Here is a 16,733-nt window from a genome sequence, read left to right as displayed (position 1 = left end):
GTTGTCCTTGGTACCAGCAGATTGGCTGCAGAACGATTTAACTCTTCCTCCATCGATCGTAAGCTGCCAAGTAGCAAATGCAGGTAATTCCTGCATCTGTGCTGCAGATGATCTGTTTCCTTATCTCCATTGATTAGCACAAGATTGAGGGGAGCGGGGACGATAGCTTAACCGTCCACTTTTAGTAAAATTGGTAGATTTGTCCTTGACTTTGTTTGGTGGCTTAACTTGGAGAGAGAGAAATAGCTCGGCAAGAGCTATAGTTTAAAACTCGGAAGGGTGAGGCTAAGTGACTCTATCAAAATAGGGTTGATCTACGTCCTGCCGATATATATCGAGCTCTTGAATAATAAAATAGGAAAAAAAAAAGTTAAAGGTGTGGATAAGGTGACAGCAATAATTGTTTTCTTTTTCTATTTTCGCTTCCTTATGCTAAGCATTGAGGGTGATTGCTCGCAATTTGGAAGACTTCAGATTTCAGACGCCAATATGAAACAGAGCTTCTTAGGCTTCAAGGCCCATCGTAGATGCCAGACTTTGAGGCCCATTATGTGAGTGCTTGTGAGATTGGTTAGCCACTTAGCCCCAAATGTATGGAGAAGTGATTCGACGATGTTAGATCTACTCGAGAGTGAATTATTCATGGTCTCATGGATTGCATGTACGATTTCTTTTTTCATAAAGTTGAAAGAAAAGAAGAAAAGAAACGGAATTCTTAAGCATGTACAAGGTCAAAAGAACAACACCATCACCGCCAAAAGTAAACACCTCTCATGTCCCAGTGACCAACTCCTTGGACGCCAACCCACCCTTCTCCACACTCGAATTACTATGACCCACCCACGAACTCTGACCCGTTAACCCGTTTGGGTTACTAGTGAGCAGCGGCCACCAGAGCCGCAACCTCTTCTCCCTGGAACGCCTCACCACCGACTTGGTGTGTTGCCTTAGCAATCCATTGATGGCCTTGACGTAGTTGATGGACTCGTGGTCGCGCAGGATGGTGCCTTCGGATCCGTACGCGCTCGGGTCGCTTAGAGTCTCGAGCGGGTGGGGAGAGTTGATGAAGGCTCGTAGGGCGCTCGAGATGGTGGATTTGGAGAGGGAGGAGTTGGCGTCTGCTGGGTCGAGAGAGTAGAGAGCTGCTCCTTGGGGGAGAAGTGGGTGGGATGGAGAGGACTTCTCGTCGGGTTGGAGGATGTACGTCTTGCCGAGGGGAGAGTAGAGCACCTTCTGCTTGATAGGATCCAGATTTAGGAGTAAATTATTTGGATTAAAGATGGTAAATATGGTTAAAAAGAGGGGTTTTCAATGTTTTTTTTGGGAGGGTGGGGGTTTGTAAAAAGAGCGCACCTCGTTGTTGAGGCAGGGGTGGGAGCGAAAGGCGCCGTTGAGACGCTTGAGAACCAGCGCCACGTGGTGGGGGTAGCTGCACGAGAAGGCCCTCGGCACGATATCGCGGTGCATCATAACCGAGCGCACGTGGCCCTCGTCCACTCCGAGGGACTCCAGCACGCGCTGGCCCCCGCAGAAGACGGACGGTGCCCCGAAGGTGACAACTGGCAACAGGGCCAAGGGTCCCACAGCCCCGCGAGCTAATAGCATGAGGCTGACGAGCAGAGCCAAGCTGCCACCTAAGGAGTGACCCGAGAAACGAAGCCTGGCTCGATCACCGTGGGCCTTCACGTGCGACTCGATCTCCGGCATGAACTGCTCGTAGATCCCCTTCGCCGCTTCGTATATCCCGCGGTGCACCAAAACACCCGTGTCCTTTGCAAAATTCATGGGTAAAATCAGACAAAAGTGCAAAAATTTGCATATATATATATAAGTGAAATAATGAAAGGCAATCGTGTACCTCGAACTTGGTTGGTTCGAAGAATAGGTTCGCCTGCCACGAAGCTAACGAGTCCGATCCCTGGCCATCTTAATTGCGTCAGACTCGAGAGCAAATGTAAGAATATAAGATGCTGCTCAGAAGGGTATTATTTTAATAATTTGACACTCACCTGGATGAAGAAGCAACGTGTGCGAGTGGCCGGCTCGTCGCACACGAACCACTCGCACGGCGAGGAATGAAGCGAGCGGAGATCCATCGCGGCCTCCTGCCTCGCCTCCTCCTCCGCCGCCACGACGGCCGTCATCGCCGAGGCCGCCACGTAAGCAGCCACTTCGGACTTGTACACCCGATTGCCCGCCGCGGACGGCGAGGATTCGGCCCCCTCGCAACGTGTCCCCTCTGCGGAGGCATCATCTGGGTGGGGCCCGGGTTTTCCGCCAAGGGAAAGCAGGCCCTTGGCGCGGGACTGGACGTAGGACGCGGCCGACGCGGCAATCTCGTACGCGACGGAGGGGCGAACCTGGCGCCGTGGTTCACGAACCGCAATGGCCGGTGTGGTTGGGGGGGGCTGGGTGGAATCGACCTCGAGCTTGGATTTGATGGCGGAGGCCTCCGATTTCTTCTCCAACGACGAGGTCACGAAGCGCAAGTCGTAGTACTTCTTCAAGTCCTCCGCCTATAATAATAGAAAAGTAAAAAAAACAGTACACCACTAATAGCTTCATTTGAGCCACCATTATGGCTCGCACAACTACCTACAAGGCTACATCTCACTATCCATTAGAATTATGGGGTCCCCCGCCCCCATACACCATGTTTCTTAGATACATTGCATAATTCGCCTTATACTAAATGCAATTAACATGTTATTCCTTATACACAAGTAATCTGATGTTCAACTATGCGGCATGCGTTTACATTAGACCTCATTAAAAAGAAATATTTCGATAATTTCAGTTTTATTAATTAACTACGAGACTGAGGCTAAATTCTATTACAAGACCCATTGAATTTAAGGTGTTCAATGTAAAATTCTTTGTTTGTATTGTAAAACAATTTCGGTCTGTCACGGAAGATTCAGGCGCTTTGTATGATATCCTTTAGCGAAAAGATAAAAATAAAAATAAAAAGAGAGAAGTCGTTTTTAAGTTGAACTACTTGAATTGTTGAACAATAGAAACGCGTATGGAATTGAGAGGCGAATAAAAAAGAGCTGATCGTGCGATCACATCCCTTGGAATGAAATCAAACAGTTAAACAGTTAAGAACAGAGGAGGTTACCTTGATCTCCGGTATCAGGTAGGCCATGTTACAGAGGGTAGCCAGCTGGGAGAAAAGCTTCGCGTCGGACCACGGGACTCGGGCAAGGAGCCGAGTGAACGAGTCGCGATCCCACTCGCTCTTCTGCCCCGCGTCTCCTTCCTCCTCCTCCTCCTCCTCTGAGTCGTAGTTCGCTCCGCAGTAGTAATCCCCGTCCCCTTCCTCCTCTTCTTCGCCTTCTCCCTCCTCCTCGTCCTTCTTCTGCCGATCCCTCCACCGGTACCTCAACTCGAGAAGCCTTTCCACCCAATTCGCCCTCTTCCTCTTCCCCAGCCCCTCCTCCGCACGCAAGTCCTCGTCGCTGTCCTCCGGATCGACGAGTTGCATCTCGGCGGCCGCCTCCTCCGTCTCGAACAGGAACGATCTGACCGACTTGGGGAGGAAGGATCCATTGAGCTGGAACGGGAAGATCCCGACCGAACGGCTGCTCTTTAGCTCGGCGGCACGTGGCACGATCAGCGAGCACCGCAGCACCGGCTCCGATCTCGACCGTCGGATCCCGGCGAAGTCGGCGGCGGACTCCGATCTACGCAATCCGTCTCCGGAACAGGAATCCTTCGCCATTACCGCCGCCGCCGCCGTCGGCAACATACCAGGTATGGCCACCGCCATGATCGCCGGAGACGGCGGTCTTGGTTATCTCCCCTCCTCCTCCTCCTCGATCCCTCTTCTCGGTCCTTCCACCGTGCGTAGGAGGTGATCTGAAACCTAGGATCTTATCAAATTTAGTAGCCGGAACTCGTCCCCGCCTTCGTTCTCCCCCGAGAGGTGACGACCCTTTAATAGTAACACTTCGTCAGAAATTAGGGAAACCATAAGAGTGGCACGATTAATTCGACGACAACCTAAACGACATAATTACCATGATTACCCTTACTAGATGCCAACTCTAAAGCCCACCGAAGCTCGATCCGCTGCCCACGTGGCGGAGCGGACGGGGATCGCGCCGTTGCTCATAAATGCCGACGCGACTTATTCCGGAGGGCATTTAAGGGAAAGCGGACGGGGCGATGGCCGAGGGAGGATGAAAAGATCGCAGCGAACAAGGGAACGCAAACTTATCGTGTAGCGCGGGTACACGAACCACTACACGTGTCACCGAGGGGTCGATCTCTTCGAGCGAATCAAAACCCCAACCACCCTTCGGGGTCTCCGTCTAATTAAGAGTCACACAGGGGCGTCCGCTCAAGGAATTTAAAGAGGAAAATCTCGAGTTAATCAAAGAATAATAGAATTTGAGAGGATAAAGTAAACGAATAAAATATGGGTATTTTTCTCTCGTGTTGGAGGCCAATAAGTCTAGGCTGGTGCAACTAGATAGTTAGAGCAAGAAGGCGTGCAAGAAAATGGAAGAGGTCTCGTGGAAGCGAGATGGGAGTCAGCGAAGCAGCACCTGGACCTGGTTGGAGGAAGGAGAAAAGAATACTACCAGCTGCAGCTAGCCGAAGGAAAGCTGGATCAATACACCAAACGCCCAATTGGTGTGTATAAGTATAAATGCATCAATCCATTCGAGAGTGAATAATTAATTAGTCGGTTGGTATCTTATAAACAATAACCTAATCTAATCTAATCCCAGATGCTCTAATCTCTCTCTCTCTCTCTCACTCTCAGTTGCCTTCATGTGAGTGAAGAATCTGAGCACGTGTCCTTACTTGACCGAAATGCCCCTGGCGATTCTCGTCTGCGTGGGACGAGAGTACGAGACGGGAGGGGTAGGATGGTAATTTGGGGAGGGCGGTGGACGTTTCGTCAGGCGAACAGAGATGGTGCGGCAAGTGTTCGGTCGATCGAGGGTGGGAGTCTCACGAGGCAACTGCGTCGCAGAGAGCCGCTGGTTTCCCCTCGATTTCCCACGGCGAGAAGCCTCGATTTAGGGATCCGCCGTGGAAAAGTTTGTTTCCTTTTTCTTTTCCTATTATCTATCCTTTTTAGTTAGGAAACTTATAAAAGAAAGAAAGTTCTTCTGTTTTTTCTCTAAAAAAATAAAAATAAAAGTAGAAGGCAGTTGAACTAGAAAGTGGAGGGACACGTGTGTAGGTGGGAGTGGATGGATCCGGTCGAGGTTAGTTGCTGTCTTCATTGCGCTAGCCGAGGTGGTTGGTCGCTTAATACAAGTCATTATGATAAAGTCCATCTCCCTTAAACTCGTCCTTATTATGCGTGACATCTTATACGCTGGAGGTAACTGTGTATCTATAAATTCTAAACCATTGAAATGCTAGTCAAAAACCAACATAAACAGTTGAGCTGACATTTTCCGGGTCACACGAAATGCCATGCTGTGTAATGGAAAATCCCAGAAGATTGAAATAAAATATGATAAATAAATTAATAAATAACGTCTTACTAATTTACTATTCAATCTAAGATACATCTTAGCTTTAAATTTCTCACAATATGCTAAGAGAACATTTTTATTGAATAAGAGTCACATTATATCTTGATAATAAGACTCTATAATTTATTTATTTATAGTTTCCATGCTAATTTTGAAAAATAAAACTCGCAGTCTAAAACAACTTTAAAAGACAAAAGAAAAAAAAAATCTAAAAGTAACTCCAACTAGAATTTTGAATAATAAATATGGCTAGGACTTGAAAATAAATCCTGACTCCGACTTGAAAATATGCTGCGTGAGGTATTCTATATTAATAACTAAGTATTATCTCCTATTTTGAATCTAGCAGCATCTTTGTAATTCTATGTGTGTGACATTAGGTCTGGTTGAGACTAGCTATCGGATATCATATACGATAGTTCAGTTTTACAGTAGAAAAAGTACAAATATTTATACAAATTATTAAGAGTGGTAGCCAATAGCTGTAATCTTTTAGATTAAGCTAAATTTAATATCTATGTAAAAATGATAGTTTACTTCAGCTATGACTCATATATAAGGCTAACAGAAAGCTTTTATATTTGATTGCTCCGTAGGATAACATCAGATATCATATACGATAGTTCAGTTTTACAGTAGAAAAAGGAGGAAGAAGTACAAATATTTATACAAATTATTAAGAGTTGTAGCCAATAGCTGTAATCTTTTAGATTAAGCTAAATTTAATATTTTATGTAAAAATTATAGTTAACTTCGACTATGACTCATATATAAGGCTAACAGAAGGCTTTTATATTTGATTGCTTCGTAGGACAACATTGGCTTTGCTGCTGGAAAAGGACTAGCAGTTACATAGTCGAATGAGACCCTAATAGATTAATTTTCTCCCCTTGGTTTAACCAAAGAGAATATTTTTCTCCCCTTGTTTTATATTGACTTAGTCCACATGATGGCGTAGAATACCACGAGTATCATCCATTCAGGGAGGCAAAAGAAAAATTGGATCGCTAGATCGTAAGCCCCGTTCTGTTAACCCAAATTTATAACTTGGGTTAAGTGAATAACTGTAAAGCTCGGCCATATATGGCTTCCGCTCAGACTTCCTTTAAGGCTCCACACGTGTCTCAGCCCCCTCACAATATGGCGAGGAAGGGTCTGAGCGAGAAGCGTCCGCGTCTCCACGGCCGCATCTCTGCGGTATTGAGGCCCGGGGACTTTCCAGGGTTTGGAAAACCCACTCACTTCGTCAAGTGATCCGGCTATAGTGGAGATCGCAAGATATTAAAAGGAGCGACGATTGCCGTAAAATACCCGATGTGGGACTAATGATGTCTGCTTGAGATCCACCCAAATTTTGGGCCATAACTATCGACCCAAGGGCCTAGGCTTAGCCTCTCCCGGTCCGGCACAATCTGACCCAAAAGTTTCTACTGTTGTTTCTGCCCTGATTCCTTTCCAAATTCCAAGGCAACATTTCCTATATTTAATTTTGTATACATATATCTTTTCTTATTTCTCAATTAATTATCCCTTTTAATTACTTTTACAAAATATATTTAATTTTTAAAAACACATTAAGTACTTGATAGTTGAGTTCTAGCTGCCAAAAGGAAACCCAGCCTGAACCCGACCCTTGCTCAAAGGGCTAGTGAGTTGACAGCGTGTCAAGCTCGAACCCGAAGACCTGGCCTAATTCACGGAAAGGGAAGCCGTCAATTAGATGGAGCCTTTTAATGCCACCATAAACAAAACAATCGCTTAATCGATATTGCAAAGAGAAAAAAAGAATAAGAAAAATTCATCAGAAATAATATGAACCGATTAAATAGATATTCAACAATCTTGGGATTGGTATAACAAAATAATTGATCTCAACAATTCACCCTTTAGAGAGAAATAAGGTTATCATGAGACAAAATCGCCCTACAAACTGATAAGAGAGAAAAGGAGCATAGGTGTAGCAAGTTGGGAGAGCTACATAGAGCGCAATCCTGGAACATTGCTAAGTCCCATCTTTCTAAGAATTAACTTAGTTATAGCTGGAGGATCCCTAAGGCCCATGCTCTTGCTGAACTCGCTTGCAAGTTCCACAAGCTTGTTTTTGTCTCGGCCAATGCTTTTATTCGAGTTATAATAGCCAAGCCATGCTTGATAGGCTGACTGTTTGCTCTTCATCTCCACATGCGTGAGTGCCTGTTCGATCTGTCCAGAAAGAGATAATGAGATGTCAAATAAACTTTGCAAGCTAAAAAAGGTCCAAATAGGCGTCTACTTAGCTTGAGGTAATTGCCTTACATACTAAATTACTAATCGCTCGCACATTGGCATAGTAATACACTAACAGAATATTGCACATAACACCATTGACAGAAACCAAAGTAGCTTACCTTCTTTTCGGTGCTCGAATCAGTTAATGGGAGTGGAGATTCGGTCACCGGTAAATCTTTGATGCTAGTTAAAAAGAATTTCTCCCATGGAGCCAATATCAATATGCCTTTTCCTTCTTTGCCTTTCCTACCAGTTCTACCAAGTCTATGTATATACTGTTCTCTATCAGCAGGAATACCAACCTACAATACAGAAAAGAAAAGAAAAGGCGATAAGTCTGGCATTTCAAGGGGAATAAGACTGCAAGAGTACACGACCATCGTTGAGATTGGTAAAGATTATATAGAAATATATAAACCTTTATTACCAACATGGAGTAACCAGGAAAATAGAAATCAGGAAAGATAATATTAAAAGATTCTTCTCTCCTTTGAGATTTAATGGTATTGCATTTAAATTATATTGACCAAGTACCAGTAATTATTATAAGAACTTGTTTTAAGCAATATTGAGGCTACATAAGTAACTAACATAACAGTGGGACAACATTGAAATAAGAAAACAGAAAAAACAGTGACCTGTATGACAAGGGTGACATCTGGGTAATCAACTCCTCTTGCAGATACATCAGAACTGACTAGTATAAGACCTTTTGATTGTCTAAACTCTTCTGAAATCCTACTTCTATAATTTTGTGGCTTTCTTGAATGAATCTCCCGGACATTCAAGTGCAGTCTAGAAAGAAGTTCAGCAACAAGTTTCGTGACCATTGCGGTTGTACAGAAGACAATTACCTGGAAAAGATTATACAATGAACAGATATAACAAACTCTGTGTCCTGTGATATGGTCAGCACTTGGTGCCCAACAACAGAAACCTACCTTGTAGTCAGCATCTTCTGAGATGTGCTCCATCAATAGACCATATAACATTGGAAAGTGCTTTTCTAGTGGGGCAATCAGATACATCTGTCCGACCTGATTCAGCCATACATAATAAGAATTTAGGAAATAAAAAGTACCAAAATCTTATCACAGCTCACACAAGTAATAGGTCATACTTGTGAGTGTGTTTCCTCACTGCCCTCCTCAACTGTATTAATTAACTCATGGTCCTTTTTCATAGCAACATGGCAAATTTGACGGACCTAGAAGGTAAATTGTCATCAATTAGTTTTTTCCTAAAAGATAGTAGGAGTGCAAATAATGTGAAAAAGGTGATACCTCTTCTGGAATAGTAGCAGAAAAAAGAAGTGTTTGTCGTTGTTTAGGAACAGAGGCAACAATCTTCTCAATATCTCTACGAAATCCCATATCTAATAAGCGGTCAGCTTCGTCCAGGACAAGGACCTTCAGACCTTTTAGGCGAGTAGCAAATCCCGGTGTATTCTCAATATGATCTTTAAGTCTTCCAGGTGTGGCAACAAGAATCTGTTCAAATAATTCTCATCTAATTTTAGGTCCATAAACAATCACAATTTTATTGATAAAAATTACAATTTAGGTACTGTACAAAGTAGTTGAGTTATCAACCTGACAAGGATTAGCTTGCATGCGCCTCTGTTCTTGTGTCAACCTTGTGCCACCAATTACAACTTGTACGCTGATTGATGAGTGATACTTTAAGAGTTTGTTAGCCTCTGCTGCAACTTGGTTTGCAAGCTCCCTAGTAGGGCACATGACAAGAACATTGATTGATGGTGCTTTTTCTTTACGATCAACAGGAGGCAACTTAGAAATAACCTCAATTGCTGGAAGCTGAATTGAGAAATATCAAAGGAAACATAGTTGATGAAATAAAGCATAATATTTGAGATAAGGAGCCAAAAGGATAAAGGAGTACCAGAAATGCTACGGTCTTTCCAGTTCCTGTCTTTGCCTTTGCAAGAACATCTTTGCCTACAAAGCAAGAGAGATTGCAATGACATAAAGATACAAACATGAAAGACAAACAAGACAATTGCACCTCTCTATGTTACATACAACTTACTGATCCATTGGTTAAGTCCTAATATTCTACTACTGATTAATACATTATTAATTCACAAATCTCACTAAATTTCGCCTCTCTGCATTAAGGGATCTTATCTTCACTTTTCCTAGATGCATTGAAAGTGAGCCTACTCAAATACAGGAATTTCGAGAAGTTCAATGAGGTCCTAAGATAAATAAATCAATGAAGTAAAAGACATTGATTTCTAGATACTCATGCCGACTCAAATCCTCCTTGCATATATAATTGACCTCATATAAACTGTTGAAAGGGCTGGATCCAAATCTAACGTTAGATGCTTCCTAGAAGACTAGGATTCAAGGACAAACCTACATTTTAAGGAGGACACATGATAACATCTCCCTGTCAGAATATCACATCATTTTGAAATGATTAATCATAGAGATCACAAAAATCGAAATGCTGTAGGATTCCATTAGTTGTGAAAAGGATGGCCCTGTAGTACTGTGTACATCCATGCCCTTCTGCAAATGACCTTGACTACATGAATAAAGAGCACCTCTAGTGCCAGAGAACACTAGAACAATAATCCCAAACTAAAAACATAGTACCTAAACCTAGTTTAACTCAGCTGATATGCAAAACGTAATTAAGATAAAATAAAAACCTTCAAGAATGACAGGGAGAGTTGCTTCCTGCACCTGAGTCATCCTTTCATATCCAGCTGCTTTTATGCCTTTCAGAGACAAATAGGAGACAGAACACTGGTCAAATCTGTAGCACAGAGAAAGAATCGATTCAAGGGAAATATCAACCTTCTAGGTTTATGGAATTCTATGAAGAACTCAGAAAAACAAAATCCATCTAGAAATATAACAAAACAAATATATCTTATGCTAATAAGATAATCTGAAAGAAAACAAAACAAATATCTCTTATCCTAATACAAATATAAGGATTAAGTTCGGCTTTTTTTTTTAACTTCTTTAGATCTAACAGTACATAGTTTCATAAACCTTTTGTAAGATGCTGTTATTGAAATGGAATGTTACCTAGTTTCAGTCAGGTAAGATTCATCCTGAACTAACGAACTCCTTCCAACATCCGAGTCATTTCCAAGCCCATTTAATAAAGCCGAATCACGGCCACCAGAAAAATCACCATCTTCCAAACCAATCACACAATCAGCAACCTCATCCTTCTCTTTGCCATCCAATATTTTAACACCCATATTTCTCTTGCCAAGACCTTGTCTAGAATCCATTGTTTTCGGACCCTTTCCCAAGCTCCTCGACTTCTTACCCTCGCCCAGTACCTGGAGAAAATTGGACTCGTTGCTTCTTTGCCTCTTTAACGGAATCTCATTCCGCGCCAACTGCCGAGAATCCCTCGAAGTATTCCTTCTCCCACTACTCCTAGCCTTATCTCGATCCAAATCTTTACTCTTTCCATCGTTAACCCAATTTCCGTGCTCCGCTTCCTCCTCTATCAAAATCTTACCTTTCCTACTGTCACAAGCAACGAAGAGATCCCTCCTCTGGCCTCTGCGCCTTGAGTAGTTCCCAATTGAGAGGAAAGAGCGCGGGTTCGAGGATAGAGCTAAATATTTGAGCTTAAAAGGGAACGCTTTACCAAAAATGGAGAGGTCGCGGGTAGAGGGAAGGACTCCGGCGGAGTCGAGTGGGCGGAGGGGTAGGAGTTCACCGGCCATCGCAAACGAGAGGAGAGAACTCGACCCCAGAACCCTAACCCTACACACCGGAACAGTGGAGAGCTTTCGGAGTGGGGAAGGAGAGGGGAAAGGGATTAGGGTTTAGATCCTTCAGGAATAGCGGAAGGTTGGAAGGGTTTAAGGTGTTTTGCGCAGCTGCGGAGGAGATAAGCTTTTGTGGTTCGACGATATTTCTCGTTTCGGATGCGGGAGAACTAAACGGATCCGATATATCCACCCGATCCGAATTCCTATCATAAATATAAATAAGAGATAATTCTCTTTTCACCCTCTAAACTATCACTCATTTTCTGACCCGTGAATTTTTTTTTTGTACACAAACTCCTTAAACTATCATAAATATCTCACTTAACCCCCTTCAGTTAGGGTTTCGTTACATATTTTCATTAATAAATTGTCACGTGATAGTCTGCTCTCCGCTCTCCAGCCGCCTCACCTAAGTCACTATACCGTCGAATCTCTCCAATCGCCTTCGTCCGCGGTGCCTCCCACCTCCGTCTTTGCATGTCGTTTGCCCCAAGAGTTCGCCGGCAGATCTCCTCACCATCTGCGCTTAGCCCTTCACCCTCGTCGGATCTCTCCTGGTCCTCAAATGCTCCAGCACCGGGGACTCCTCTTGCTCCGGCGGATCGACGGATCCGGTAGTTCTGGCCAACGCCTCCGACGTGAGCCACTTCAGCTACTTCAAGAGGAACGCCGCCAAGGAGTTCATCCTTTTCATCGGTCGGACCGTCGCCAAAAGGATGGCACCGGGCCAACGCTAGTCCTTGCAACACGAAGGTGACCCTAGGGTTTCTATTCTGGTGATCTGGATTTCTTGGAGGTTTTATGAGAAATTATACAGGTTTGTGTTTCCTTTCATGTGGGGGACGGGAGGATCATATTGCCAGATATGGAGTCGATATGACTTTTCGCTGCCATGTTGGCACATGTAACTTCTCCCACATCTGGAGTTTGTGAAAAGGTTTCCTTTACCAAGCTTGTCTACAATGGTTATTTTGATTGATATGCGCTGATACTGATTTCAGAATTTTCTCCTTTAACAATAACTTTTTTAGTTCCATTTGTAATATGCCATATGTATTTATATGTGGCTGTGAAAGCAGATTACCCATGCCTTATGGGAGATATGTTTAGATTTAAACAGCATCTTATTTGTTTCTTAAGGAGTTTATTGTTCCGCTCTCTAGAAGCCTTCTAGATCTAATGGATCTCGAAGACATTTCAGTTCTTGATGGGCCGATCTATTCCATTATTCGTTGCTGTTGTAAATGATCAAGGAGAGTTATTGTTTCTTTTGGAGATGAGTTAGATTCAGTGTTTATGGGACTAGCATCTGACTGTTCTCTCTTATGATAGATGCCTTTGGCACCAACTCATTTGAGGGGTGAATGCTTGCATTCTGAGTAAAGAGCAGGCTAGAAACATACCAGCAGTTGGATCCCATAATTTTGCCATGTTTGGGTTTAACTTTTTAGTACCATGTTGCCTGCATTTTCTGTTATCTCAACACCCTATATTCTCATACTGACTGAAGCCATATTATAGTGACTACTGAAAGTTTCAATCCCTCTAATACTTTACAAAAATAATTTAGGAGTTTACCATATTTCAGATAAATTTGTATAATTTTGTGATGTTTATTCTGTTTCTCAATGTTGTTTGCAGGAACTGATTGATGATTTTCCACCACCACATCAGAATAGGGGCACAAGAGGACATATGGAAGAGCTATTGTTGGTGGTATTTCATACCCCTGGGTACAAAATAATATGGAGATCCAAGTCCAACGACTTGAGCAAGAAGCATACTGTTCTGTTCTTCGAACATTTTAGTCTCAACCTGATGCCATTACTTTGGTATACATCCCGCATCATCTGAGCTAAATACTTTTCCTGTACATTCTTTTTATTTCTTTTTCTAGTGTTAATCATAAGTTGGCTTCCACTAATTTCTTCAGGAGAAGCAGAAGGAAGGTCTAATAACTGAACTTAGGAAGGAGCTGAGAGTATTTGATCAAGAATTGCATTTCTGATGTTGTATTAATTTTTGAAAATATTTTTTTTTTGTTTGTATGATACATCATTTAAGAGTAGTTTAAACTCCATTGTATATACTTTTGTCATGGTGAATTGTAATTTTAATATTGTATGAGTTTGGAGTTAAAAATATGTTATTTTATTTATACAATATATTATTTATATAGAATAAATCAGTAAATATTAAATTTTATATAGAATTTATATTAAATGGGTTAGACGGGTCGTGTTAACGTGTCGGGTTAATATAACCCGTTTAAGTATACGGGTTAGACGGGTCGTGTTAGCGTGTCGTTAACCCGACTCGTTTATTAAACGGGTTAGGCGGGTCGGGTCGTGTTACCCGTTTATTAGTCGGGTCGTGTTCGTGCACATGATAATAATATAACAAAAATACCCCTTAGAAGCATGTGTAAGTCATGAGCAACCAAGAGAATTTTTTTATTATAACAAAAATACCCCTCTATAACCTCTCTTTCTCCTTTTAACACCAACACCATCTCCTCCACCAAAACCACCAATGCCCACACCTTCTACGCTATTAGCACCAAACCCTCCACCTTAACCACTGCCATCGCCAACTCCACCACCACCGTTGCTAAACCTTCCACCCTCCCTCTAGCAAAACCATTAGCACCAAACCCTCCACCTTCCCTCTAGCACCACCACCACCACTACCACCATTGTCACTGCCGGCTCCACCACCGCCACCAACAAGACGATGGGGTCAACGGAGAGCTCACAAGAGTCGCCATCGATCGTCAGCTCCACCACCACCATCTACGAGACGGGTGCAGCCATCGGAGGGCTTGTAAGAGCCGCCATCGAATGCCAGCTCCACCACCACCACCGGCAAGATGGGTGGGGTCATCAGAGAGCTCACAAGAGCCACCATTAACCTCCAACACCCTGCGCCGTCTTGACCTTCTCCAACGCCTCTAGCTTTGGCTTCTCCTCCACCAACCAGACCCGCACCCTCCCACGCCTCCACGCTGCTGCCTGATTGAACCACCAAGAAGAAGAAGGAGATGATCGCAATCACCCGTCCTTGTTGTCCATGTCAATGTTGTTTGTCTGCCTTCTCAAGGCTAGCCAACTGCAGCTTCTCCGTCAACCTCAACGAGGCCCACAACACCAAGCTCGACAGTGGCAGCAGCGGCCAGCCACCTCATTTTGTATGTCATCCCTTGTTGGGGTGGGATGTGATCGGAGAGGAGAGTAATGAAGGATGATGTGGTCTGATTTTTTTTAGAAAAAGGATTAGGGATTTTATTTAGAAAGAAGATTAGGGATTCTGTTTAGAAAGAGGATTAGATATTTTGTTTAGAAAAAGGATTAGTGTAGAGTACAATAAAGAAATTTAAATATTTAAATATTTAATGTTAGTTAAGCCACTTAATTATCTCGCCATTATAAGTGGAGGGTTAATTTGGTCAATTCATCAATTCTGTCAACGGGTATAGAAATGAGTGATAGTTCAGGGGGTAAAAAGAGAATTATCCCTATAAATAAATAAATAAAATCTAAATATTAATATTAACTGAGTATAATTAAAATTATTGAATCCTGAGCGACCAATATATTAGCACACAAATGAATATAAAAGATTGTTGCAATAAATACATGAGATTTAATTTTGACAAGATATACTTAACTAAATCAATCATAGGGGAAAAAAAAATCCTCATAGCCAGGCATATTATTCTCCAATCTCCACTGTCCAAGACTCCAAATCCTTGGAGGAAAAAATAATAATGGATTTTACAAGTCGAAACCACTCCTAATAATAATAAGGAACCTTCTTTAAATCAAATAAAACTAGTATCTCTTGTACCAATCCACTCACACCACCACCACCACCACCTTTTATTTTTAAATCACTTTGCTTATTCGATATTATAAATCTATCGCATATTCGCATATGATTATATTTGTTAAACTTAATTAGCCAGCACATCCCAGATTAACTCCGGATCATAAGAAGGCATCCTCTCCAGCGAACACTCACCGTCCGTTTCGCTGCACACGACACCTGTCACGCCCTCCGTCGATCCATACGATGATGGGCTAACTGGTGAAGTTTCCCTCTTTCCCTTCTTGCCCTCGGGCTGCTTCTTGGCGCGCCGCTGCCTCTCGAGCCGTTGGCAGATGGCTTGGATCTTTGAATCAACGGCGGATCTGAGGGCCCGAATCCGCTCGGGGCAATCTCCACCGTTGAGCTCCGGGAAGTTGAGGCGAGCGTACTCGCCTCGGAGCTTGTAAGCGGCGCGGTCGTAGGCGAACGCGGCCGACTCGGCCGAGTCGTAGGTCCCGAGCCAGACTCGGATTCGATTCTGGGGTAATCGGATCTCCGCCACCCACTTCCCCCAATGCCGCTGTCGAACCCCGCGGTAGATCTTCTTCTCCCCGGCCGAGGCGGTAGGCTTATCGGAGCCGAAGCGACGGAGGAGCTCGGTTTGGTACCGGTAGACGGCGGAGCCGAGCGGCGCCGCCGTATCGTCGGCGGAGGTCGGTGGGGTGGTATAGGAGAAGACCGAATCAAGAGGAAGCGTTTCCAAAGTCCCGTCCATGGACCTAAGGAGTACTTTGAGAACGGCGACGAGGAGGAACAGGAGGGGGGGTGTTTTGGGAAGAGCGGAGGAGAGGGAGGGGTTCTGAACTCCGAAATGGTTGGGGACTTGGGGGTAGCGTGGGAATTTATAGGCAAATAATTTTTCTCTTTCTTTCTTCCCGTAATGGTCCTATTCCTTTCACAGCTATACTATGCGTAAGTCGAACTGTAAAGTAAAAAGGGCGAGGGGGGGCCCACGTGACGATGGGGCCCGCACAGCACCACCCGCCAATCCTTCCTCTCCGCCGTGCTGACGTCATCCTTCGCGTGCCACGTTTCGAGAATTAAGAGGTCCACCCAATTCCCAACAGATGACCTGGATGCTACGTTTATATTTTACGAGTCAAAATGTAATTTAACACCTCGGACGAATATGAACGCGCCATATCGAATTCGATTGGGTTAAGTCCACATCGAATTCAATGTTAATGCTGGGAATTAATAGGTTTTAATTGACAACGTTTTGCCCATAAAAATTTTGAGGTGCTTCTCCGCAAATTAATATCAAGTTTTTTTTTTTTTACTTATATATATATGTGTTGTGTAATTAAGAGCTGAGATTAGATACA

At 43.5% G+C, this 16,733-nt stretch overlaps 3 protein-coding genes and 1 long non-coding RNA gene across 5 annotated transcripts; 1 reads left to right on the top strand and 3 right to left on the bottom strand.

The window, feature by feature from the left end:
* Positions 1 to 699: 699 nt before the first annotated feature.
* On the bottom strand, positions 700 to 4,181 carry LOC140771393 (phospholipase A1 PLIP1, chloroplastic). Of its 2 annotated transcripts, none has more exons than XM_073113039.1 (6): positions 4,032 to 4,181; positions 3,122 to 3,937; positions 2,010 to 2,516; positions 1,859 to 1,918; positions 1,354 to 1,770; positions 700 to 1,233 (listed from the first exon to the last, which is right to left on the bottom strand). In XM_073113039.1, the coding sequence occupies exons 2-6, from the start codon at positions 3,770 to 3,772 to the stop codon at positions 772 to 774; spliced, it is 2,097 nt and encodes a 698-aa protein (XP_072969140.1). In that variant the 5' UTR covers positions 3,773 to 3,937; positions 4,032 to 4,181; the 3' UTR covers positions 700 to 771. The 2 variants fall into 2 exon arrangements, with proteins under 2 accessions (XP_072969140.1, XP_072969057.1); XM_073112956.1 differs by having other exon boundaries at positions 4,023 to 4,166.
* A 3,117-nt stretch (positions 4,182 to 7,298) lies between these two features.
* Positions 7,299 to 11,644, bottom strand: LOC140763668 (DEAD-box ATP-dependent RNA helicase 31-like). The gene is made up of 10 exons (XM_073101959.1): positions 10,835 to 11,644; positions 10,450 to 10,556; positions 9,672 to 9,727; positions 9,362 to 9,586; positions 9,053 to 9,259; positions 8,890 to 8,976; positions 8,711 to 8,806; positions 8,408 to 8,623; positions 7,889 to 8,071; positions 7,299 to 7,703 (listed from the first exon to the last, which is right to left on the bottom strand). Exons 1-10 carry the CDS (start codon positions 11,491 to 11,493, stop codon positions 7,476 to 7,478), a joined length of 2,064 nt encoding a protein of 687 aa, XP_072958060.1. The 5' UTR covers positions 11,494 to 11,644; the 3' UTR covers positions 7,299 to 7,475.
* Positions 11,645 to 11,928: 284 nt separating this feature from the next.
* LOC140761892 (uncharacterized) lies at positions 11,929 to 13,671 on the top strand. Its single transcript, XR_012104645.1, has 3 exons — positions 11,929 to 12,478; positions 13,183 to 13,373; positions 13,475 to 13,671. It is a non-coding gene; the product is annotated as an uncharacterized lncRNA (long non-coding RNA).
* A 1,503-nt stretch (positions 13,672 to 15,174) lies between these two features.
* Positions 15,175 to 16,240, bottom strand: LOC140761711 (ethylene-responsive transcription factor ERF061-like). The gene has a single exon (XM_073099154.1). The coding sequence runs from the start codon at positions 16,121 to 16,123 to the stop codon at positions 15,494 to 15,496; it is 630 nt and encodes a 209-aa protein (XP_072955255.1). The 5' UTR covers positions 16,124 to 16,240; the 3' UTR covers positions 15,175 to 15,493.
* Positions 16,241 to 16,733: the final 493 nt, after the last annotated feature.

The sequence above is a fragment of the Typha angustifolia genome, chromosome 1, assembly GCF_048772165.1.
Source record: "Typha angustifolia cultivar Huaian chromosome 1, ASM4877216v1, whole genome shotgun sequence".
In the NCBI taxonomy this organism is placed as follows: domain Eukaryota; kingdom Viridiplantae; phylum Streptophyta; class Magnoliopsida; order Poales; family Typhaceae; genus Typha; species Typha angustifolia.
The sequence above is the reverse complement of the archived record's forward strand: the minus strand, read 5'-3'. Positions and strand labels throughout refer to the sequence as shown.

Bases quoted from the DNA above. Each gene is read 5' to 3' on its own strand.
- LOC140771393 (XM_073113039.1), bottom strand. From the start codon at position 3,772: ATGGCGGTGGCCATACCTGGTATGTTGCCGACGGCGGCGGCGGCGGTA. The intron at 2,517-3,121 runs GTAACCTCCTCT...CTATTATTATAG, and splicing joins ACCTGATACCGGAGATCAAG to GCGGAGGACTTGAAGAAGTA. The intron at 1,771-1,858 runs GTACACGATTGC...AATTTTGCAAAG, and splicing joins TCGAACCAACCAAGTTCGAG to GACACGGGTGTTTTGGTGCA.
- LOC140763668 (XM_073101959.1), bottom strand. From the start codon at position 11,493: ATGGCCGGTGAACTCCTACCCCTCCGCCCACTCGACTCCGCCGGAGTC. The intron at 9,260-9,361 runs GTTGATAACTCA...TTATTTGAACAG, and splicing joins TGCAAGCTAATCCTTGTCAG to ATTCTTGTTGCCACACCTGG. The intron at 8,977-9,052 runs GTATCACCTTTT...TTTACCTTCTAG, and splicing joins CTGCTACTATTCCAGAAGAG to GTCCGTCAAATTTGCCATGT.
- LOC140761711 (XM_073099154.1), bottom strand. From the start codon at position 16,123: ATGGACGGGACTTTGGAAACGCTTCCTCTTGATTCGGTCTTCTCCTAT.